This window comes from Poecilia mexicana, unplaced genomic scaffold (genome assembly GCF_051168715.1).
Source record: "Poecilia mexicana isolate PSO_F unplaced genomic scaffold, ASM5116871v1 scaffold_9, whole genome shotgun sequence".
Lineage (NCBI taxonomy): Eukaryota > Metazoa > Chordata > Actinopteri > Cyprinodontiformes > Poeciliidae > Poecilia > Poecilia mexicana.
Window position 1 is genome coordinate 21540341 of NW_028263378.1, and position 24826 is coordinate 21565166.

Genomic DNA, 24826 nt, shown 5'->3' on the forward strand with positions numbered 1-24826 from the left:
AATACAATGTGGACAGCTGTTTCTCAGATATTTAGTCGTCCGTGAACTGTCCACATTTCTCCTTAGGAGAGTGTGTTAACATGTTTGGTGAGAGGTGAGTATATGGTGAACTTCCTCTCTGGAGTCGTCCATCTTCCATCCACCCCAAACTTTATGAACCACTGGCGAAAGTGTAAGTTCAAGCTGCTTGAAGAAAGCAAATATTCATAAGTCCTGTAGATATAAAACTCAACGTGGGAGTAGGCACAGAGGGGCTGCAGCTGAAGACATAGAGGCATTCAAACCAAAGAAGGAACTGCTTAGTGACAAAACAGCTCAGCAGAAGAGCACAGTGTTGGTTATCTTAAGAGAATCGCATGTAAGGTATTTGCCTGATTGTTCTTCCTCGGCACACTGGATTGTGCAACAGAGAGATAGCAATCTATTATTTTCTTTACAGCTGTGAGTCAAACTGAGGGCACTTATTTCCCTTTCTTTGCGGTTTGGTAATAAATACCTTGTGGTCTGAAGTGCTGACCACAAGCTGCATCTGCAGAATTCATTTGGAGGTTTAGAGATAAACAATCAAAATAACAATTAAGCAATTCAACTTTTAGATTAATAAGTGCATAATGTTTTCTTGTGTAGTTGCCCTTACGTAATTTAGCAGTTTCGTAACATGAGCAACTTTTAACTGTGATTTTCTCTGAGTGTAAATCTTGTCCTCTTGGAGTCTAAGAACATGTATTTTTGTTTTTAGAGTGATTGCTGACGTTAATGTGAGAGAATGATTGTGTCTCTGCAACATACTGGCAGACTGACCAGGGTGTGCCCCTCTTTAACATGATGACAGCTGAGATACTGTGGCTATTTATAGAATTCTGATTATATAATTCTACTTAGCAAACTTGCATTATTTTTCACAGGGTAAATAAAACAGGGGAGTAATGGAAAAGACACAACTCATGATTGATGGGCCACATAAGTTGTAATTACAAAAACACTTACTTAAATATTTATCCATCAGCTCGTTTTCTGTGACTGCTTACTTGTGTGTGAAGTTTGGGGAGTTCATCAGAACACATAGGAAGGAGAAGCTGCTGGTTACAAATCAGAAAAAAACGGATGAATCAGATTTGTGAAGGTCCATAATTCATTTCCTTACATCTTGACTGACTTCTGTTAGTTTAGCCATTACATCACACACTAAATCAATGTGTTAGATGTGCTTTATTAAATGACATTCCCAAACGTGCCTCCATTTTACTCAAATCTTGTAAGTTAAATTATCAGAAGGGTATAACGCCATGACAGTCCCTTTTAGGTATACCATTGAAATTGTTTAAATAGATAATAGTTTTATGAAATGTAAACATTTCCCTTTGACGACGGTAGGAAAGAAAAATCTCTTCCACAGTATTCTGGCATTGAGCAAAAACAAATAATTTTAATAAAATTAAATTATTTAAAATAAGGTTTCTGCTGATTGAATGTCAAGAGAAAAATGCTTTGCTTCTTTAGGTAATTTATATCAATATATATATGTAGATATTTGGTTTTAATTGTACATGAACCAAAGTTTCTCTGTGTGACTCTTCAATATGCACAGCTCTATCAGAGTGCTGATCCCTGAACCGCTTACACACACACACACACACATGCGCCCGCACTCACACACACACACACACACACACACACACACACGCACACACGCACACACACACACACACACACACGCACACACACACACACACACACACACACACACACACACACACACAGTTAGGCTCCTCCTCTCTGTCTACAGTCAGGGTGTGATTACCACCAATACAATCTTATGGAACCTGCACAGAGAGAGAGAGAGAGAGAGAGAGAGTGAGAGAAGAGTTTGAAGTCACTCTGGTTGTTCTTGAAAAGGCGTCAGTGTTTGCTTGATCTCTACACAGCTCAACTGTTGCATTGTGGTCATAACAAGATTCTTCAGAAAACCGCACTCGGTGGACAGATTTAAATGGTCAAAGCGAAACTTTTCGCACTCCAAAACTTTTTTTACTTGATACTTTTAAATTTTTCCTGGACTCATGAACTTGATGGAACTTTTTTAGTTCTGTGGACAGTTTGGATTCATCGCTTGGGAGAATATGTTGCTTATTTTGGAAAGATGGAGAACCACCACTCCCATTTGAGGGCTGCCAGAGCAGAACTCCCAAGGTGCGACATGTGAGCATTCTGTGCAAGGAAGAGAAATAATTTGCAGGGGAAAAACTGCAAACACTGTGTTGAGCGGATTTATGTGTGTGATTTTTTGAGTCAAATCTGTCTTTTTGGTGATCTTTGGACGTCTTCAACTTGTGGTGAGTTGAGCCAATGAAAGATGAATTCCTCAAACGAAACATTTGAAACATACCTTAATCCACCGGGAGAGTGGTTCTCCGTCATGGCGGTCATCATCATCCTGGTCACTGTTGTTGGAAACCTGCTGGTCATCATCGCTGTGGCACGAACCCCACAATTACAGACTTCAACAAACATCTTAATCATGTCCTTGGCATGTGCAGACCTCATCATGGGGGTCCTCGTGGTCCCACTTGGGGCCATTTATGTCCAGACAGGTAACTGGCAGCTTGGCGATACATTCTGTAACCTCTGGACTTCAATCGACATTCTGTGTGTGACGGCAAGCATTGAAACGCTTTGTGTCATCGCTGTCGATCGGTATGTAGCCATTACAAGACCACTGCGATACACAGTTCTACTCTGTAAATTTCGTGCAAGAGTGATAGTCTGTGTAGTCTGGGTTGTGTCTACTTTAATTTCGTTTGTACCAATTATGATGATAGATAAAAAATTGTGGCAAAAAGACAACAGCAGTTGTTATGAAGATTATAACTGCTGTGACTTTGTGGTTAACAAAGAATATGCTATTTCATCCTCGTTAGTCTCTTTTTATATCCCACTGGTAATAATGATAGCTGTGTACGCACAAGTCTTTGTTATTGCTGCACGACAGGTCAAGCTCATAAAGAAAGCTCGGCCACGTTTGCAGAACGAATGCCCTGCACAGACTCAAAGTGGCTCCAACTTGAACAATCTCCTGCCTCCAGCATGCATGGGCTCCAACAGCTTCAACAACGTGGTGAGGAGGAAGAGCACCAAGAGGAGACCGTCACGACTGCTGATCGGTGAACTCAGAGCCATCAAGACTTTGGGCATCATCATGGGGACCTTCACGATATGCTGGCTGCCGTTCTTTGTTGCCAACATTATCCAAGCTTTTAACGAAACACAATTGGACAATCGGCTGTTCTTGTCTTTGAACTGGCTGGGTTACATCAACTCTGGTCTCAATCCCATCATCTACTGCAGGAGTCCAGAGTTTCGAACTGCTTTCAAGAACCTAATTGGCTGCTCGTGGCTGTCCACAGTGTGGTTAAACTCTTTTTATAAGGAACTGCGGACTCGCTGCTCCTGTTTTCTGTGGCAAACTGAGTCGGGCACTGAGGAGTCTTTCCAAAAGTCTCCAGGCGGTAAGACTGGCGGCAGTGGCAGCCTGGGCAGCAGAAGTGACGAGATGTCTATCGGTCTTTCGCAGTCCAATGGCAGCACACAGTTCACCGACTGTTTTGAACCAGAATCCCAAATGTAAGTTTCTCTCTCTTTTTTTTTTTCTGTTTACGACTTTGCCATTCTTTTATTCATTCCAGCCGTACAGGTACATCATGAAGCTCCAATAGTTTATTCAATGTCTGAAGATGCTAACACTACACTTTCCATTAGGCATAAACTGAGCTAGTTGGAAGAGACTGCAATCCGAAAAATTAATCTTGATCAGCTCTTATTAGTAATCAGCAAGCCAAACAATGAAAAATGTGATTTTTTTATTAAATAAATGCATTAAAATTTTGATAACTGGCCATTTTCAGTCTGGAAGTGCATCAACCAACAGTATGCATCCTGACGCAAAATTACTTGCTGTCAGTACGCAATTAAGTGCAACTTTAAAACCACAGTCAATTATTGTCATTGTGGATGTAAACATGTCAAAACAACAACAAAAAAAACACAACATAAAAATATTTAAAAAGAGCTTATTTCCATAAACTTTTACATATAAGTGAGGATAATTTTGTAGTTACTTCACTCTATTTTGGATTCAAGTTAAATTTAAATGGTAAATTTATATATACATATATATATATATATATATATATATATATATTTTTTTTTTTTTTTGGATCGACTGAAAGAGCAGTGAGGTTATTCAAAAAGCTTTGCAAATATCTTTATTGTAGACACTGTTGTTTTGTTCCTCCATGTGTCCAACATATGATACGTAAGAGGATCTCCAACATGTTGATGCAATGATGGGAAAATATACAGCTCAGAATCAATTTCACAGGGAATCAGTGTCATTTTCATGTTTTAGATAAATACACAGGCAGTAAAGAGCTGCATCTAGCATATTTGATTTGGTTTCACACTGGAATGCTGAAGTTATTTTTTACAATAAAAATCTACATAATGCTTTTACATCAGTTAGTGATCTGAAAATGTTGCACTTTTGAGGATTTAAAGTTTGAATAAACCTCTTTCTCCCCATTTTCTCACAAAAAAGTCAAGGTATAATTGATTTAGTTTGATCATCTCTAAACTTTTAACATGCATCTTATGTTTCTAGATTTTACAAAATACTTGTTTTTGCTCAGAAACTAATTTTGTGTTGAAATTCCCAAGTTTAAGAACATAAAACTTCCTTAAAGCAATAACGATACTTTTCTATATTTGAACACTCTTGAAATTTGCTTTATTTTGGCTGAAGAGTGAAATATACTGAGCAGCACGGTAAAATAAAATCTATTCTGAAGAAGATTGAAGTTCATATTTTGATTTCTAAATATTCCTCTCTGCATTAAATATTACACTTTCACATATAAAAGTAAACAAAAAAAATATAGGTGTTTTAGATAGAAAAACCCCGAAATAATAGGTGGGTTATTTTTAAATTAATTTACAGGTGCATGTGATAAATCTAAAAGTACATTTAGCATTACAGCAGATGGTTTAAAAGAACCCATAAAGAGTTTTTCCATTTAATCAGTTGCTGGAGGCTGATTGGTCCGATCACATGGTGCACAGGGGTTGACATCTAAATGTTGTGGGCTTCAGCCTGTCGGTGGGCCTCAGCGAGCCCTGCCCAACGCTCCCTGCAACAGATAAATCTTTTATCACTAATGCACAAGACTTCCCCCTCATAACAAGACAGCCTGTTTACAAGACTGACAGCCAATGAGATCATCCCTGTTGGGCTGAGGCAGCTGGGGCTGGGGAGCTCCGTATTTGATTCATAGCTGATCTAATACGCTGGCTGTCAGTAGACCGACTGTACACAGTGTAGCGGCAGTCATATGCCATAACAGTATTTGAAAATAGAATGAAAGTGAAATACAAGAACTACAAAAATAATTTGAAAAATAAATTATTTTCTAATTTATGTTCATCTTTAGATCAGAAAAACTACATTTTATCAGAATTTATAATATTTTTGTAAATAAAAATTTCTGATTAAGTTATCTAGACCTAATCAGTTCTGAACCTCTTAATTAATTTTTTTTTTTATTTTATTTTATCCAACCACTGTCAACTCCCTCATGACAAGACCGCATGTCGGTAATACCTGGGCAGGGAATGCGCCATAAAATTATTATTAAATATTTACTCTACACACTATGTGTAATTTGTGACGACACCTCAGCCATAAATTAAAGACATCCATGGGCACACAATACAAAGGATATTTAGGGCCGTATAAAAGTCTTCCATAAAAGGAGCTCGGTGTGTTCTGCAGTAAATCAGCCCAAGGGAAGGCTCAGCCGACTCACCCTACGCTCCGAGCAGGATTACAAACGTAAGCAGGAGCAGTTGATCAAATATGAGGCTGACGAGTGAAAGACCTAAAGATGGGCTTTAATAAAGGAAATCATAATCTTTTCCAAATACACACTAATCTCCGAAAAAAGAGCGAGAGAAAAAAAAGATGCTTTGGAGAGCTAATACTACCATTTTTCAAAGGAGCAGTCCATTTCAGCACTTTCTACGTCAAAAATAAAAGCACAACTGGGCAGCTTAGTTCCTGTAAAACTGAGTAAAACTGACAACTTTGGTAACAATTAAAGCACGAGGCGGCGTAATGCAGGGCAGATTAACGACAGTGATACATCCTCAGAGATGAGAAGCCACCGGGCTGGAAAGGCCGCTCTGCGTGGAGACATTATCAATAGTTACTTTTTTTTTTTCATAGAGTACATGCTGGCACATCAGCACTGCCCTCATCAACATTTAGAGCACACCTTTGGCTTGTGTCACGCACACATGTTACATGGCAAACACAATTCTCTGAAGGTTTTACTCCATGACTTCTAAAACTGAAGTCCCATCACTATGCTACAGTTTGCTTTTTTTTTTTCCTGCATAAAGACGTTGCAGAAAGAAAAAAAAAAGCACTGCACTAAATGTTTAGTGAAAGATGTGGCATCATTCTGTATGGTTCTTTGACACAAGTGTTGAGATTTAAAGTGTTGTGTTGGAAAATACAAAAGACTTCCATTAAAGCCTAATTTTTCAGAAACTTCCAAATTTCTTGCCAACCCTGACTTCGAACTCTAACATGGCTGTTATGCATTTAAAAATAGATTATGTAATAAAATCTAGCTGAATCGTCCCCACTGTGTGACAAAATTCTCACTTTATCTCAGTCAACATCTGTGTAAGAATAAGAAGTGCAAAGCTAAATGAGGCTGAAATGAGCATGTTGAGGAGAGTTATGGTTATGCAAGCAGGGCCTGGCCTATGGAAGTAAATATGTGCCATCAGAATTTGAATAAAAAATGCATCCGAATTCAATTTTTAAAAAAATTCAGTGTCATTATTTGTACATGTTTGCAATTTTCATATGTTAAAAAAATTCACATTCCTATTTCAAAGATAAAATTTTCAATATATATTTTTTCAGTGTTAAAAAAAATTCAGCATATAAAAAAATTCAACTTTTAAAAATTCAAATGCAATATTTTCAGTGTCCTAAAAATTCAACTTGCTCAAATTCGCCGTCTCAAATTCAGCGTCTAAAAATTCGCTGTACAAAAATGGCAAGGTTACTTCAGGTCACAGACATTAGCAATCGTTGTCAGATTTCAACACCCAGCCAATCACATGACGCAGGTGTCATAGTGAAGAAATACCAGCATCACCGAGGCTAGCGACCATGGAGGCGAATGCAAACCCAACCCCAACGGTGAGTCTATGCTTTCATATTTCTGTAGTATATTTTATTTTGCGCATGAGGTTTGATACATTATCTTAAAACTTGATTTAAAACACGGGTTTGGGCCGTTGTTAATCTTACACCATGTAATGCTAGCATATTAGTTCTCGCTACCTCCTAGAGACCCCAGTCCCTCCCCCCTTCTCCTTCTCTTGGATGTCCCACACCCATGGGCGTAGGAAGCGGGGGGGACACGGGGGACATGTCCCCCCCAATATTGGAGAGAGCCACATTCGTCCCCCCCAATAATTTCACTGCAGTTGCGAAGAATTTTAAAATCTTCCACTCCCGTGCTTTTATTTTGAAGGCGCATAACAGCGCATTCAGCAGAGCGCTTCCTGCCCCTCCCCCCTCTGAACGGCTCAGAGTAAAGGCAGCAGCAGACAGAGTCAGAAACTCCGTTTGAAGGAGGTAAACTGTCTGTCAGGAATGTTGCCATGAATATCGCTCGTTTATAACATCTTCTTGTCAGTTTACTTTCATATATAGAACTAAATCTTTTTGGTTAAGCCGTTTTAATTCTGGAATAGTCACATGTCCAAAATTTTACCACTAACTTTAACAGTTGGCTAGTCTAGTCACAATGATTTAGACTGAAACAGCAGCAAAATTAGCCTTTTTATTATTTAAACTGAGCAACACCTGATCATACTCGACCACTTAACATGTATTTATATATTATATTATATTATATTATATTATATTATATATTTAGGAGAACAGCAGTGCTAGAATGATGTTGAAGAAAGGTGAAGAAGCTCTGGTGAGATCTTCATTTAGTTTATTGAAATATGTATTAACTGTTTTTAATTTTTAAATAAACTAAACTATTTTATTATGAGAGGAGCAGGTCAGGGAAGACATCGGAGAGCCAGTTGGCGTTTCAGGGTGTGAAGATATAAAAATTATATTAATTATAATAGAACCAGAAAGGAGAACAGGAGGAGACTGATGTCAGGTTGATTTCTTTCAACTTTCAATATTTTTTCATTATTTCCAGTTAATGGTTAGAAGACAATAAGAAAAGTGCTTGAGGAGAGGTTTAAAAATAAATTAGTGAAAATTTTTGCTACACAGTAAATAGAGTTGAGATGTATAATAATGTATACATCTGAAAATTAAGTTGTTTAAATTCTCATTCTGTATGATAAAAACATACGTTTTATATTTAGTTCACATTCTGACACTGTACATTACTGTAGTGTCTGTTGTAAATCCATGAATCCATGCAGAAACACATATCCGTAGATATTTTAGTTAAATGTTTGCGGCTGAAAATGACAGGAGAAAAAAAACATTTAGTCTTTTTGCCTTGGTGTTTTTCTTGGATCTTTGGTAAGTTACTGAATGCAGGGCTGGGAAGTGAGACTGAGTTAACAGTGAGGAGCTAAGGTGTCTGTTAGACGTGAAAAGTATAATTTTTGTTTATTTTGTAGATCAAACTGTTGCACTGATGTAGAGAGATGTTCAAGAAGAACAAAACTTGTTTTTTTAGATTTTATTTTTGTTAGTCAAACTGCTGTATTGAGTTTAAAACTGTTGTGTCTTATTTTATGAGCTGTTTTCTACTTTGGTTTTAGAAATAAGTAGAACCTGTTCAATTGCCAGTCAATTTATATCAATGCATTTTGACCAATAAGATACATCAGAATCTGGTCGGCTCTGTGCTACCAGAGTATTTATCTTGCTAGTTGTGAGGCAAATGCTAAAGTGAGTGTTTATCCTGGAATGACAGTCATTATATTATGCATAACTTTAATCTGACTATTGGATTGTAAATAGTAATGTGTTAGAATACTTGTTACTGAAACAAGGGTCAGATTAGAGTAACGCGTTACTGATGTGTTGATGGCATAATTGTTTGACATTTCTGCTCAAGCTATTTACTCATCTGTCAGGTTTCCGATATGCGTCCCCCCCAATGACAGACTCGTTCCTACGCCCTTGCCCACACCCAATGTTCCTGTGTTTTATTTCAAAAAGAAATACCACTTGCGCCAAGTCTAGAATCTTTTAAGATAACTGATGGATGGCGACTTTCCGGGTTTTGTTTGTATGCTGTCTTAGGTGAGACCGAGACAGGCAGTCTTAGTAAAGTCGTAATTTTCCGGGAGATGCTACCGCTAATGACCGCAGTGAAGTTAGTTTCAAGTTGGATATTCGATATTCGAGCTCCGGGGAGTAAGCGGCGTTTAGCTCAAGGTTGATCCGATTTATGAACGCTACTGTCGGGCAGCGGTTCTCTATCGCTCCCGGCCGCAGCGCCCGAACGTTCACTTAGGGACTATCAACAAATTACCGAACCAGACATTCCTGTCAAAGAAACGTTAATGCCTTGAATTGTAACCAACGAACTAATTGTCAGTGCTAATTCAGGCTTTTACATGAGCCAAAATAGCATCTATAAAATTTTAAATTCAATATTTTCAATAATTTTAATATTAAATAATATAATGGTTTCTTCAATAGCTTCCAGGTCATGTGACCTAATGACTCAGAATCACTTTGAAATAATTATACTAGTCTCTTTAGATGAGGCACATTTGTTTTCCATTTTAACATATTTTTTTTTATCTTTTAGCAATTTGTTTTGTCAATATTTAGTATTTTTATTCAATAGCTTCAAGGTCTTGTGACCTATTGACCCAGAATCAGTGTGAAATTGTTCTAGTATCCTGTATAGATGAGGCACAGTCATTTGTTTCATATTTAAATTTTTTTTTATTTTTAGCAATTTTATTTGTCAAAATTTAGTATGTTTTTGCAATAGCTTCCAAGACGTGTCCTATTGATTCAAAACCACTTTGAAATTGTTTTACAAATCATTAGAGATGAGGCACCCACATTTTTCCCCATTTTAGATCTTTATCAATGTTTTACATAATTTAAATTTACTAATTTAAAAAAAAAAGATTGGTGTTTAATAGCTTAAATTTCATGTGACCCACTGACAAGGAATAAAAAGGGCTAAATGGAATAAAAATGAGTGTGCCCCACCTATCCAGTCTAGTAGAATAATTTCACATTGATTTTGATTAACTTATGGGTCTTATGACCCATAAGCTATTGAAGAAAAATCAATCAATCAATCAATCAATCAATCATCTTCCCCTTGTCTGCAGTCGGGTTGCGGGGTCAGCAGAGGCCCAGACTTCCCTCCCCAGCCACTTGTTCCAGCTCCTCCAGGGGAACCCCAAGGCGTTCCCAGGCCAGCCGAGAAACATCGTCCCTCCAGCGTGTCCTGGGTCTTCCTGTGGGCCTCCTCGTGGTGGGACGTGCCCAGAAGACCTCACTAGGGAGGCGTCAAGGAAGCATCCTAATCTGATGCCTGACCCACCTCAGCTGGCTCCTCTCAAAGTGAAAAATCAGCAGCTCTACTCTCTGTCCCTCCTAGATGACTGAGCTTCTCATCCTATCACTAAGGGAGAGCCCAGACACCTTATGGAAAAAACTAATTTTGGCCGTTAGTTTGTGATTTTGTTCTTTCAGTCAAGACCTTTAAGCCTATGCCATAGATGAAGGTAGGGACGTAGATCGACTGGCAAATCAAGAACTTTGCTTTTTGATCCAGCTGTCTCTTCACCACGACAGACTGGTACAGCGCCCACTTTACTGCACCAATCCTTCTATTGATCTCCTGTCCATTTTGCCCTCATTCTTATGGATTCTGTATTTTCCTCCATCTCTTTTAGCCTCTTAACACGCTGCAGCATACATAACCATGTTTATATGTGACTGCTGACATGTAAACAGACTGAAACTGATTAGAGTACCGTTTAGGGAGGGTACAGACTGCAGAGATGAATAAAAAGCTAAACTTGCTACAATCTTTGCCTCATTGGCCCAACGCTGGACGGTGAATGTAACATCAGAAGCATGATGTTCCATTTGGATGATAAGTATGGCTTGTGGAATTTGATCATCTTTTAGCATTAAAGCTTGTTTTTTTATATATAACCAAATCTGATTATTTCTCAAGGTCATTTACGATGAGTGGTTCTGGTCGGGTCCTGAAACTGGTTAACGGACATGGGTGGTGAACAGAGACAGAAATGAATGAACTCCAACAGTGAACAAGATCCTAAGATGCTTAAACTCCTCCACTTGGGTCAGGACAATCTTCCCTGACCCAAATAAGGCGCTCTACCCTTTTCCAGCTCAAGACCATGGCCTTGGATCTGGAGGTACTGATCCTCCTCCCGGCCGCTTCACACTCATCTGCATCCTGCTCCAGTAAAGCTGTAGATCATGACCTGATGAAGCCAGTATAGGGCCACATCATCTGCCAAAAGCAGAGGTGTGATCCCAAGGCCACCAAAATGGATCCCTTCAGAACCCCGGTTGTGCAGAACGTGGCCTCGGACAGAAAACACCCAAATCCAAAAATCTAATCAAATTTTATTTATATATCACATTTCAACAACAAGGCATTTCAAAGAGCTTTACACCATAAAAACACAAACATACAAAGTCATAGAAACACGACCAACAACTGAAACATTACATTTTCTCACTACATATCAGATTGTTTATTAATGTTCCATTAATTAGCGCATGGCTCTCATCTCGGGTCATGATGAGATGAGACTATTTCTAGTTAGAACCTCTCAACCTCACACACCAGCTCAGGCTCCCACCAGAGAGGTGATGCCCACTGATAAAAAGTCTTATCACCCAGGGTCAGATGGCCAAGGTCCCCTCCCTCGGCCTTCTAACATCCCACATTGCACCCAGCCCTTTTGGCCCACAGTTGGTGAGCCCTTGGGAAGGTGAACCCACTGTTGGCTGAGCCTGGCCAGACTCCATGTGTTTTGGCACCAGATGCTTGCCACGGAGCACCAACTCCAGGCCCGGCTCCAGGGTGGTGCTCTGGTGACCTGCGTCCAGGTGAGGGGACACTGTATCCATTAACTGTGCTCTTCATAAAGGGTCTTGGGCTGCTCTTTGTCTGGTTCATCACCTCTAGCATTGGGTGACCCTACAAGGGGTATGAAACCCCTGACAGCATAACTCCTAGAGTCACTTCAGCACTCAAACCCTTTCATCACGATAAGGTGGCAGCCTATGGAGGTGAAGAGAAAATAGGAAATATATTTTTTAAATACAAAATTGCCTAAAAAATAATAAAATGGGTCAAAATGAATTAAAAATGAGCGTACCTCATTGTTCCAGTCTACTAAAACAATTTTACACTGATTTCGAGTAATTGGGTGAAAGTTTAGTGAGAACTCCTGCTCGGGTTCTCACTAAAACCAGGAAGATAGATCACATAGCACCAGTTTTAAAGTCCCTACACAGACTCCCTGTAGCTCATAGACTAGAATAGAAAAATACTGCTGTTAGTTTATAAATCACTGAACGGTTTAGTACCTCAATACATTACAGATCTGCTGTTGCATCAACCTTCCAGACCCCTCAGGTCTTCTGGTTCTGGTTCTGGTCTGCTCTGCATCCAGAACCAGAACCAAACAAGGAGAAGCAGCATTCAGCTTCCATGCACCACAAATTTGGAACAAACGTACAGAAAACTGTAAAACAGCTGAAACACTGAGTGCCTTTAAATCTCGACTAAAAACCCACCTGTTTAGAGCTGTATTTGAAACGTAATCAATTACGAATTTAATGACAGTTCTTAACTTAATTTCTTTGATTGTTGCATGACTCTGTGTTTTCATATTTTTATTATGTAAAGCACTTTGAAATGCCTTGGTGCTGAAATGTGCTGTTCAAATAAAATTTGATTGATTGATTGATTGATTGATGACCTAGAAGCCAATATAAAAATACCTACAAATTATAAAAAGGACTCAAATCGAATATAAATGACTGTGCCTCATCTATACAGACTGGTAGAATTATTTCAAAGTGATTTTGAGTCATTAGGTGACATGACCTGGAAGCTATTGAATAAAAACCCTCAATTTTGGTGAAAAAAATTCCTAAAAAATGGAAAATTATTTAAAATGGGAAAAAAAATGACTGTGCCTCATCTATAGAGACTAGTAAAACAATTTCAAAGTGATTTTGAATCAATAGGTCCCATGACCTGGAAGATATTGAAGAAAAACCCTAAATTTTGACGAAAAAAATTAATAAAAAATGGAAAATGGCTAAAAATGGAAAACAAATGTGCCTCATCTAAAGAGACTAGCATAATTATTTCAAAGTGATTCTGAGTCATTAGGTCACATGACCTGGAAGCTATTGAAGAAACCATTATATTATTTAATATTAAAATTATTGAAAATATTGAATTTAAAATTTTATAGATGCTATTTTGGCTCATGTAAAAGCCTGAATTAGCACTGACAATTAGTTCGTTGGTTACAATTCAAGGCATTTATTAACGTTTCTTTGACAGGAATGTTTGGTTCGGTAATTTGTTGACAGTCCCTAAGTCAACCTTCGGGCGCTGCGGCCGGGAGCGGTGGAGAACCGCTGGCCGACAGTAGCGTTCATAAATCGGATCAACCTTGAGCTAAACGCCGCTTACTCCCCGGAGCTCGAATATCGAATATCCAACTTGAAACTAACTTCACTGCGGTCATTAGCGGTAGCATCTCCCGGAAAATTACGACTTTACTAAGACTGCCTGTCTCGGTCTCACCTAAGACAGCATACAAACAAAACCCGGAAAGTCGCCATCCATCAGTTATCTTAAAAGATTCTAGACTTGGCGCAAGTGGTATTTCTTTTTGAAATAAAACACAGGAACATTGGGTGTGGGACATCCAAGAGAAGGAGAAGGGGGGAGGGACTGGGGTCTCTAGGAGGTAGCGAGAACTAATATGCTAGCATTACATGGTGTAAGATTAACAACGGCCCAAACCCGTGTTTTAAATCAAGTTTTAAGATAATGTATCAAACCTCATGCGCAAAATAAAATATACTACAGAAATATGAAAGCATAGACTCACCGTTGGGGTTGGGTTTGCATTCGCCTCCATGGTCGCTAGCCTCGGTGATGCTGGTATTTCTTCACTATGACACCTGCGTCATGTGATTGGCTGGGTGTTGAAATCTGACAACGATTGCTAATGTCTGTGACCTGAAGTAACCTTGCCATTTTTGTACAGCGAATTTTTAGACGCTGAATTTGAGACGGCGAATTTGAGCAAGTTGAATTTTTAGGACACTGAAAATATTGCATTTGAATTTTTAAAAGTTGAATTTTTTTATATGCTGAATTTTTTTTAACACTGAAAAAATATATATTGAAAATTTTATCTTTGAAATAGGAATGTGAATTTTTTTAACATATGAAAATTGCAAACATGTACAAATAATGACACTGAATTTTAAAAAAAATTGAATTCAGATGCATTTTTTATTCAAATTCTGATGGCACATATTTACTTCCATACTGGCCTGGGTTAAATCAGGTAGTCCAAAAGTGCAGTTTTCTATTTGTGTGTATGGAAATTACAAACAAGTAGCCCTGTGGACTTCTAGAAATAATTTAAAAGAATGAGTTACAAAAACCTTACCAGCACATATTGATGGTATGAGCAGAGTAAAGCAGATTACAAAGTTGTGGCATAAATGTTTCTTATGACATTTTTAATACTGCTAAAATAAATTAATTTATTGTTGGCAGTATTGATAAAAATAAAAATGTGGCTGTGTCTCCACAAGAGGTTGTGATGACGCTGGACAACAGCAAGGCATGTGGGACAGACAGAATCTGCTGATCATTTAAAATATGCGAGCAGGAAACTGGAGCGTTACCTGATACATTATTGTCTGTCTTTTCAGTTCCAATTGATAAAGCTGGTGAAATGAAATAACTACAGTCACTTGTCCATGGTCAAGTTTTCCTCCAACCAGTTAATGTCTGGTTCAGTTCTGCCCCAGTTTGGGGCTTCTGCAAAATCTCTGTTCCTCGCTATTGTGGGTGTTAATATGGGTCGGCTCTCTGATTATGTTTGCAGCGACACTCAGCAATGGAGAACTTCAAGACTGTGTTTTAGATGGACTGAGATAAAATCAGACATTTAATTTTGTCTTAAATTCATTGCTGACCCAAAGATAATGAGAACAGTTCAAATTATTTTTATTTTCACACCGGTCGGCGCAAAACTAACTCCACACTGCACAGTTTCTGACTTTTTCATTGTATCCCAGTTCTTCAGAGAGACTTGCTTGGAGGGCTGCTAAATCACGACAATTCAGCTCTAAAAGTTGACCCATGAGTTCCTGGCGTTGCTCAAGATTAAACTCAAAAGTTCGCTCTTTCAGACTGTGCAGCTCTCTGATGGAAGCATGTCTTCTGCAGTGGTTGAATAGTTGTTTAGAGTTTGCAGTGACGTTAATCACTGGCCAATCAACAAATGTAGTCTGCTCTCAATCAAACATTAAATGAATATGTATATTTTTGCTTTAACAGAAACTTTAGAGCTATACAACAGACACAACAATACCATTTTCACATGTTTAATTGATGCTGACAAGTTATTTCAAAAGTTGTACAAAGTCTGGTCAAAATTCTTACTTTTTGGTGTGTTTATCAGTCAATGTACATAAAATGGGGAAGCTCTGTATCAGTTCCTTTCGGTGTCTCAGATGGTGTAAGACAGGATAGCATCCAAGGTAAACCTGGACAATTTGTCAATGCTTTTAAATTACTGTGGAACGGGCTGTTAGTAACGGGATCATCAAGCACTTAATGTATGCTGATGATTTAGTAACTTTTTGTTCTTACTGTATATTGCTAGCCTACAAAGAGCTGCTGCATTTGTGTTTGGATAGGAAGGAAATTTTAACATAAAATATGATCCTAAGCGAAGCACCACCAAGGCTGTGCTGAGCAGAGTGGACTCCAACCTGATGTCCTGTGAAAAACTGTGGCATTTATTGATGGAGGCTGCTGAGGGCAGTGTGAGCCAAATGTTTGTAGACTCAGATGCCTACATGCCCTGTGTTACAGCGTAACCTCACGTACAGATGTGGGTGTAGGCTGTGCAGCAAACTTCATGATGGATACACTGACCAACCCTTTTACTTTTAATTTTGTACTTTGTGGACTCAGGGGTATTTGAGCCCCTGTTGAAATGTTTTTAAACTGTGTTGTTTTCCGTTTATATATGTCCAAAATAAAGTAAAATGAATGAATAATGAAATGTTTGTTGCACATTTGACAGATACATGACAACCACTGTTAGCGAACACAATCCTTTTATTGTTTGAATGTATAAAGTTCAAGGAACTACATTGCTATTAGCGGGTAATGCTAACAGAGCTTAGCTTGTTCATGAACCTAACAGTTAGCGTACCAAAAGTCAACAAACCAGTTGACTTTTGTTGACTTGAGGTTGGAAAAGGCTTATGTTTATTTGATGCAATTCCCAGATTAAAGTTCTGATTACAGGAGCAGATAGATGGCTAATAGAACCAGATCTTGGTTTGCTGTTATCAGCCTCAGTTTCAACATGGAGATCTGGAAATATTCCCTTCTCTGACTTTACTTTCAGTAGTTCAGGTAAAAGCAAAGACAACTCATGTTTTTGTGGCAGTCACCGCCTAACCCTACATCCTGGTTACTTTGCTTTGTTTACTTTCCAGAGTGCTGACTTCAATTTGTTTTAGCACCACTTACAGAAAACAAGTATCACAACTGTCTTCTGTAGCCTATCACAGTTTAAGAACCACATGGGTGTAGCATTTAAAAAGGGATTTTCAGAGTTTTGTATTTGCTTTGTCTGTCATGTTGAACTTGAAATCGTAGGCAATTCACATTTCAGAGGTTATTGCAAACCAGAGTTTCTGTGTATTTGTAAATCATCTTTTTTATAAGTAGATGATTTATGGATAACTGAGGGACCAAAACAATAATAATAATTATAATTATAAAATGGAAAGTAGACATTTTTAACCTACTAGGTTATGTAATTTAACTGGAGGATGAGAATAGAACAGGAATGAAGACTCATTTCCTGATGTCAAATAAATGTAGACAAGCCATGCTACAGCACAAAACTATTAAAGCCATTAGATTTACAGAAACATGCTGTGACTGCAACTCAGATTTTTATAAAGCTGAGGTTTTGAAAATGTAGTTAAGAAAACATTAGTGAAGACTGCATCAGACACAAAAGACAGAACTGAAATATTTAGTAAAGTTATGCAAGCATAAAATTTTGAATCTCAGTGAGTTTTTCCTTGGTTCAATAAAGGCTAAAAATTAAACAATTAAAAAATGAAAACCACTGAGGGTTTTTCTGATGACCAGAAGATCATACTAAATCATTTTTGTCTTGAACTGCAAAACCTCTATGTCCAATCTACGTCATCACTAACAAGTGATAAATACTTAATATAACATTTATCCTATGCTGTTGTTGAAGGAGCATATTTCTAATTTTACATTCATGTTTTTGAAAACAGCAGAAAATGAAAACATTTTCCTCAATGGAACATTTAATATTTTTAGAAAAAGGAAGAAGCAGGCTGTAGAAATTTTATGCATATGATTCTTGAAATGATATGGGAAATCTGCCAACATTTCCCTTTTTATTATTTAAAAACGGCGCTGAGTTCTGCCCCTCTTTGAGAATTTAAGGTGGAACAGTGGAAAGTATATAAAATACCTGCACAGATCATCTTTGTGATTACACAAACAGATATAGTCCCATTAGCTTTATGAACCAAATAAATATCTTCAACTTCGTGAACCTATGACTTCCTTCTGTTTGAGTGTAGGGGCAATGTTAAAAACTTTGTTACATGCCATCAAGTATTTCAATAACTCTGCAATAATCTCTGCTCTTCTACTTTCCAGTTTTAAGAGGATCTGATTACAAAAACTAGTCATCTTAGTAAGACAGGAACCGGTTTACGAGTGACTCCTCTGTCTAAAATTGTAAAACCCAGAACAGCTATGTCAATAATTATGTCGGGTAACGTTCTTGTGTCTTGTGTAATAGATCTAAAAAAGTTAATTTGGTTCTTACTCAGGATTGATTTTGTATCCCAAAGCACAGATTTTACAACAATATTTAAAAATAAAAAGGTTGTCTTCTTTCTTTTTCCCTTCTTCACTGCACATGCAGGTTTATTCTGAAATCAGCATTCAGTCAGTCTATTGATCTCTTTCCCCCTTTAATTCTTCAACCATAAATTTATGTTTTACATTTAGACTTAAAGCAACATCATCTTGTCTGTCTATTCAATAAAATGGTGGTTGGACTTTTAGGATTTAAAGGGAGGTTAGTCAGATGCAGACTAGAGAGCCTAAGGAAATATAAATAGCTTAAGCAGCTCTGCTCTAGACTTCAAATAAGTCTGATTGGTTAGTAGAATTAAAACGTTGCTAGGAGAATATTAATTTTAGTTGCAGGGCTAAAATATAATCAAAGTGCAAAGCATATAGATTTTCCTTTATTTAATTTTTTTATGCAGAGAGCTATAAATAAAGCCAGACATGTCAGAAGAACTAAGATGACATGAGAGAAAATACAGACTGATTACACCCGTCGGGTTCACGACTCTGATTCTGAAAATATCGTGCAAGTTGACGGCTCATGAGAAGGAAGCTAGATATTTATAAATAACACAAGTCTGCACTGTAAATAACCACAGCACTGTGTTATTAAAACCAGTCGTGCCATAGAGTTGGCTAAATTGGTGGAAATAATTGGAAATGTATCTTATGGTTGCTGTTTAGAAAAAGCCTGAGGGAAAACCAGTGAAAAGTATTCAAAGGTTTTTCTACTTTGTTACACAATGTGTAGGTTAATTATTTTTCTTTCTTTTTTTTTTTTTAAAACTGCTAAAGTGTGTCGTCTTCCATGTGATATGACCCATTGTTAAGAGGGGTTCTGCACGGAGCGCATATAATCAGGCATGCATTGAAGCAACTTTCCACTTTGAATGTGTTATAGTAGGGGCCTTGCAGACTCCTGAGTTATGAACTCTATAATTTTTGGATTTTCTCCTCAGCTTGCTAATTGTACTTCCTATCCGACTTCACACAGTACCTTGTCCGCTGTGCATTTAGTTAGCTTAGAGTGAGATCAGACCAAAGAGAGCATGAAACGAGAAGCAGGATAAAGGAAAACGTGGAGCTGTTGACCTGTGGGTAACACTGCCTTTGATGCCTTTATGATATCTGCACTAATCACACGACATCAGAAACTTCCAGCATCCAAGAGTTTGACAAGTCTCCAGGAACACAAAGAAAACTTTTAGGTGTTTAGATGTGGTGCAAACTGTAAGGTGAAATGGCTTTGTTTACCATTACAACAGTAGCTAAAGTGAATGCTATGTACATACACGCACTTTCAGGAAAAATCATTTTGTTTCCGTTTGCAGCTCACAGTAGTTACATTAATTTCTGTGTCCAGCTCCAATACTGAAGACTTCGTTGGCGATTTATCCTGCAAGGAAGAGAAAGTCAGGACAAACGCTGACCTTGATGCACCTGCACGAACGCCAAACGGACGAACACCCCACCAGTTTGAACCTGTCCAACCAGGTGGTTCTGCTGGGGCCGATGTGGAAGCTGCCAATGGTGATGGGCCAAACTGAGCAGAAACTGTTAACTGGTATTTATATTTCTGATTTCTTTTACCTCAGTGATGCTTTTTGAATTTGGTCTCGTTCATCCCTCAGCCTCATGTTGTGTCTTAAATTGATGCTATCTAGGTTAAAGACTTGTTCCATTGTCTTTTAGCAGGTCAGATACTCTATCCCCTTTAAGCTCACAGTTTCACGATAAACCCATAACCATAAACACCCAATTATATATCACTCTGTCTTTTCACATCATCCAAGTCAGTCAACGGAGATCACACTGTAGGGGTTACAGAAGCCAATTGCTTCAAACTTGTGGCATTCACTCAACCAATGCAAAATGTCCTCTGCCTAATATTGAGCTCCGTGATGTGATCCCCATGCAGGCTGTTCAAATACAAGCTAATTTGTTGTTTACCATTCTGTATCGAAAGCTGGACATAGATAATCTCCTATAGGACAATAGAAAAATGTTTTCTTAGTTTTCTCTTAGTTTAGACAGACAGTGGAAGATCTTTGTAGCATTAGTGTCACACTAATTCTGCTGTCCAGTATTCCCCCTTGCACTTTATTGTGATTATGGGTTTGTGGCTACCTCCTGAGACGGGTCGGGGTTGTGATATTGACGGGTTTTATGTTTGGATCTTTTGCTTCTCTGTGTCATACAAGTCAATCCTCGTGTATTGAACGTGGAGATTGCATAAGAAAAAGATTGTCTGAAAAGAGTTTCAGTTTTAGGTGGCTAAAGAGAAGCCTGCTCTTTCAACTCAATGATTCTCATCCATATTTTTAATCACACAGCAGGTCCATCAGTAAAGTATAGACGCTCACAACATCCTTTAATGTCTCATGGCAATAAGAGCCTAAACATTAGGCGCTTATTGCCTAAAACCATATTATAAAGATGGTTTTATTTTATCAGTAAGTCCAGCAAAAGTCCATGAGACACAACAGAATCAGATGAGATGTAAAGTTCCATACACTTTGCATTTTATTACTTATTTATAATTTTTTTTTGTTTTTGAGAATTTTGGCTAAAAATTCCTGATTACTTGAAAATCTGAGAAACAATAGAAAATGTAATGATTCGACTATGTATCATATTTTATTATTTAGAGGTTTAATGACTATAACAATATTATGATAGTTTCCATTGTGACGTCTGTCTCTACATATTATGCAACTAATATATTGAATATATGAAGGATTCTCAAGTGTAGTTTATATTTTTCAAATCTTCTTTACTTCTTGGTTGTTTGTGGATTCTGAGTACAAATGCAAAATGCAACAGTCTATAAAGGTTATTTAAATTTGTAATTATATATGGATTTTAAATATTTCTAAAACAATAGTTTTCTGTCTACTTTTGAATCAATGACAAATTGTAGCCCACACACACACACACACACACACCCACACACACACACACACACGCACACGCACACACACACACACAAAAACACATAACTAAAATATGGTTAAAAATTGATCTGAGTTACTTTATCATCTGGTCTGAAAAAGAAACAAAATTTCTTTCATAGATTGGAGACAGGACAAAACTGCAGACAGGTCCTCGAGACGACCACTATTATTTTTAATGAAATGACTTGAAGATGCCACAAAAATCACAGGCTTAGGAGAACACACACAAAAGAACGAATCAAAAACGAGCCGCATTGTAAACTGTTTCTCTTATTCCTTTCCCAGACAGCAATATTTGCTCTTCCGTGAAGCTTACAATTTGAGTTAGTTTATTTCTTCCTGTAAGGGCACGCACTGTGGAGCCGATAGCATCACACTGCGTGTCTTGTTGGGAGGCAGGAGGGCAGCAAACACAGAAGAAAGAAGATGAGGGAACATTCTGTAATTAGCCAGAAAAATAAATAACAGGAAAGAGGTGCAATGCTACTTTTCATAAGAAAACCAGAAGTAGAATCAGATATTTTTTTTTCTGATAGGAGCTGAAATACTGTGCAGGGCGTGTCTTGAACAAACCAACACGGCAGAGTCACACTAGAGATAGGAATCTGACCAGCTTAAAAATACTTTATTCTGGACGCCCCCGAGTATAACTCTACAGAGCTGTAGCAAATATATAGAAAGTAGTGAGTAAAATAATACAATATGTGACAGATATACACAAAACCTAAGTACTATTGAGATACCAGTGGACATAGTTTGCTCTTTGGTCTAGAAATAACCTGTTATTTATTGCTCAAAGTTTGGTCACAGTTCTTTATTATCTTACCTACATATCCGAGTATTTTTGGAACATTTCTTAGTCATGTGTGATAAAATCATGTTTTCTAAACTCTGTCCACAGACAGTCACACATAAATATTTACAAAAGAACAGAAAACATCTGCTTTGGCCCAAACATGCCATTGAAGGCTTGAAAACAGAACTGGCTTTGCTATTTCTCTGTTAGAAAATAAAACAGGCCACTCCCAAGAACCAAAGGCATTTAAATTACTTGGATAAAGACAATTTAGAGTTGATCACAAAAATGAAAAATGAAAAATAAATTTAAAAAAAAGTGTAAACTCAAGTTTTTGATTTTTACAACATGATGTTGAATCTCCTTTTTAATCCGTCCTAGGAATTTTTTTTAATTTTTGTTTTTTCTTTTTTAGTTTTTGAAAGAATTATACTTTGTACAAAGTAGTATTGATTTTTTTTTTCTTTTATGGGATTTTTGCAAATCTGTATTTCAGAGAAAAATGTGACATGTTCAGAATTATACAACTGGCTACCGACAACACGGCACGTCTGAAATGAAGAGAATCTGGAACAAAACGACTCGATGCTACTCAACAAACTTATATACCAGTGCTTTTGGGAATCATCACCAAACAGTAGGAATGGAAAAATCCAGGCTTTATTCTGCCGACCTAACAAACCAGTTCTGTGCCATTTGTTTAATTTAAAAGCCTTGAACAAATGGATGCTTGTGACAAAACACTAAAACTCTGGCAGCATTTGAGTAAATGTGTTTACTTCTGATGCATTTCTGACCAGTCTGGTGTCTCTCCCACACATTGGCATCAGCACTCTCTTTTCTCTTGGAAGCTGTTTATGAAATATTTCACAGTGAGCCTAACTGTCAGAGTTTTCTTGTAAATTTTTATCCTTGCTACGGTAATGCTGCTGAACAAAACATTGTTTTGAGAACACCATCTGTCATGCCACTCAAACGCTGTAAGCGCATCACTTTTCTCACACTCACAGCAACAAGTCATTTGGCCCTAATAAAGCCACTTTATGCTTCTGACACATGTTTGAGGGGAAGAAGAGAAGTTAAAACATCTAATTTCATTTGGCTCAGACACTGAGAAAAAGCATCTGAGCAACAAAGGGGCTGTTTTTGGTGGATGAAGGGACATCTACCCTCCTGAAATATCCACCAAGCTCCTCAATGTTTATTTCACTGAGAATATCTGGAAATGTACAAGCACACACTCCATACAGTCCTCCATTCATTCAGTATATTCATGTCAGCATAAGCACACTCTGCTGTTCAAGCGACCAATTATTATTGGTGCAGTGCACTTTCCTATTAAGTTCATTATATTAGAAAGTTACAAATAAAACACTTGGACAATGGATTGGGTATTATTTAGATTTGTGCTGTTAAGATCTCTGGGTTTTGTGGCATTAAAATACAAGGAATATTGAATTATATATATTCCTTTATTGCTGTCTTCATTGAAAATGTGTTACAGTAAATATTAACATGTGCATCTCTTTACAGCGGCAATAAAAGGATGGCTGAACTGATAAATGTTGATCTACTGAAGCAAACTGTTACTGTGACTCCTCCTGCGGCGTCTGAGACCAATCGGCCTTGAAGACAAGTCAAAGTACAACAACAGCTGAACGAAGCTTTCCCCCAACAAGACGGACGGATTGATGAAAAGCAGCAGCTTTGGCTCGGAAAGGACCGCTGCAACTTTTTTATTATTTTTTATATTTTTTTCTTAAGGCAGGACATCGACTGCTGTTGCGTGCTGCTCCACAGACATTTGTTGACACCAGATGTACTTTCTGCTGCCATCCACATGTTGACGTATTGTTTACAGAGAGTGTTCCTGAATAAGACAGATGCACATTCTAAAAGCGTTTCTAATCCTTCAAACACGGCGTACAATATGAGCCCTGTGGTCACAGAAATGTCAGCTTCAACTAATTATTTACAGTGCATTAAGTGGTAAGTTATGTATTTATGATACACCGAATGTGTAGCAAAATGACCGGTTCTTTCGAGGCTGGTGTCACTGTAGAGACACTTTCATCACACAAACCTTTCCATACCAACAAGCTGTGCAGTGAAATATTCAACTCTGTCCTGTTTTTGTTCTGAGCTTTGGCTCTTTATTCGCACAAATGTCCCTCGACTCCCTTTTTTTTGTTATTGTTGTTGTTGTTTTTTTTTACTTTGTTATAACGTGAAAGTATCTGTTATAAAACCTTCAATATGATTCTGATTCGTACATGTTTTTGTGCAAGCAAGGTACAGTATTATAAACTGCAGGTAAATATGTATATCAAGTGAATTTACTATATGCTGTGTTGCTTACAAGGTCTATGCCAATATAAGCTCAGTAATGCACTCCAAATAAAGAGAAAAATGGATTTGCAAAAGGGAACTTTGCTTGCACATTCTCAATTATTACACAGTTGTGCACAATAACAGTTTGGGGTAATAATATAGTGGAAAAAGTTGAGGTTTTTTTTTTTTGAATGAGTTGGCAGGGATGTAGACTAGTAAAGGAAAACAGTTTTCAGAGAAACTATGAGGGAAAAGTTCTGATATAAGGTACAGTTCAAGTTCACAAAAATAGGAAAAATGTATTTCTTTGTGTAAACAATCACAAGGCCCGTCTTTATTAAGAGCCATTTCATTACAGACACCACCTCTGCTCGGTAGGGACACGGCTCAGTAAGAAGTATGTCCTGTTTTCAAGTGCATGCAAGCATATCTATAGCAACAGTCCTGAATTGTTCATTGAGACATAG

The 24826-nt window shown here is 37.7% G+C and overlaps 1 protein-coding gene and 1 long non-coding RNA gene across 2 annotated transcripts; both read left to right on the forward strand.

Moving 5' to 3' along the window:
• The first annotated feature begins 1844 nt into the window (after positions 1-1844).
• On the forward strand, positions 1845-24456 carry adrb3a (adrenoceptor beta 3a). The gene is made up of 3 exons (XM_014982296.2): positions 1845-3621; positions 19642-19842; positions 23562-24456. The coding sequence occupies exons 1-2, from the start codon at positions 2354-2356 to the stop codon at positions 19823-19825; spliced, it is 1452 nt and encodes a 483-aa protein (XP_014837782.2). The 5' UTR covers positions 1845-2353; the 3' UTR covers positions 19826-19842; positions 23562-24456.
• On the forward strand, positions 3628-18307 carry LOC148157716 (uncharacterized). The gene is made up of 2 exons (XR_015764284.1): positions 3628-7270; positions 10423-18307. It is a non-coding gene; the product is annotated as an uncharacterized LOC148157716 (long non-coding RNA).
• Positions 24457-24826: the final 370 nt, after the last annotated feature.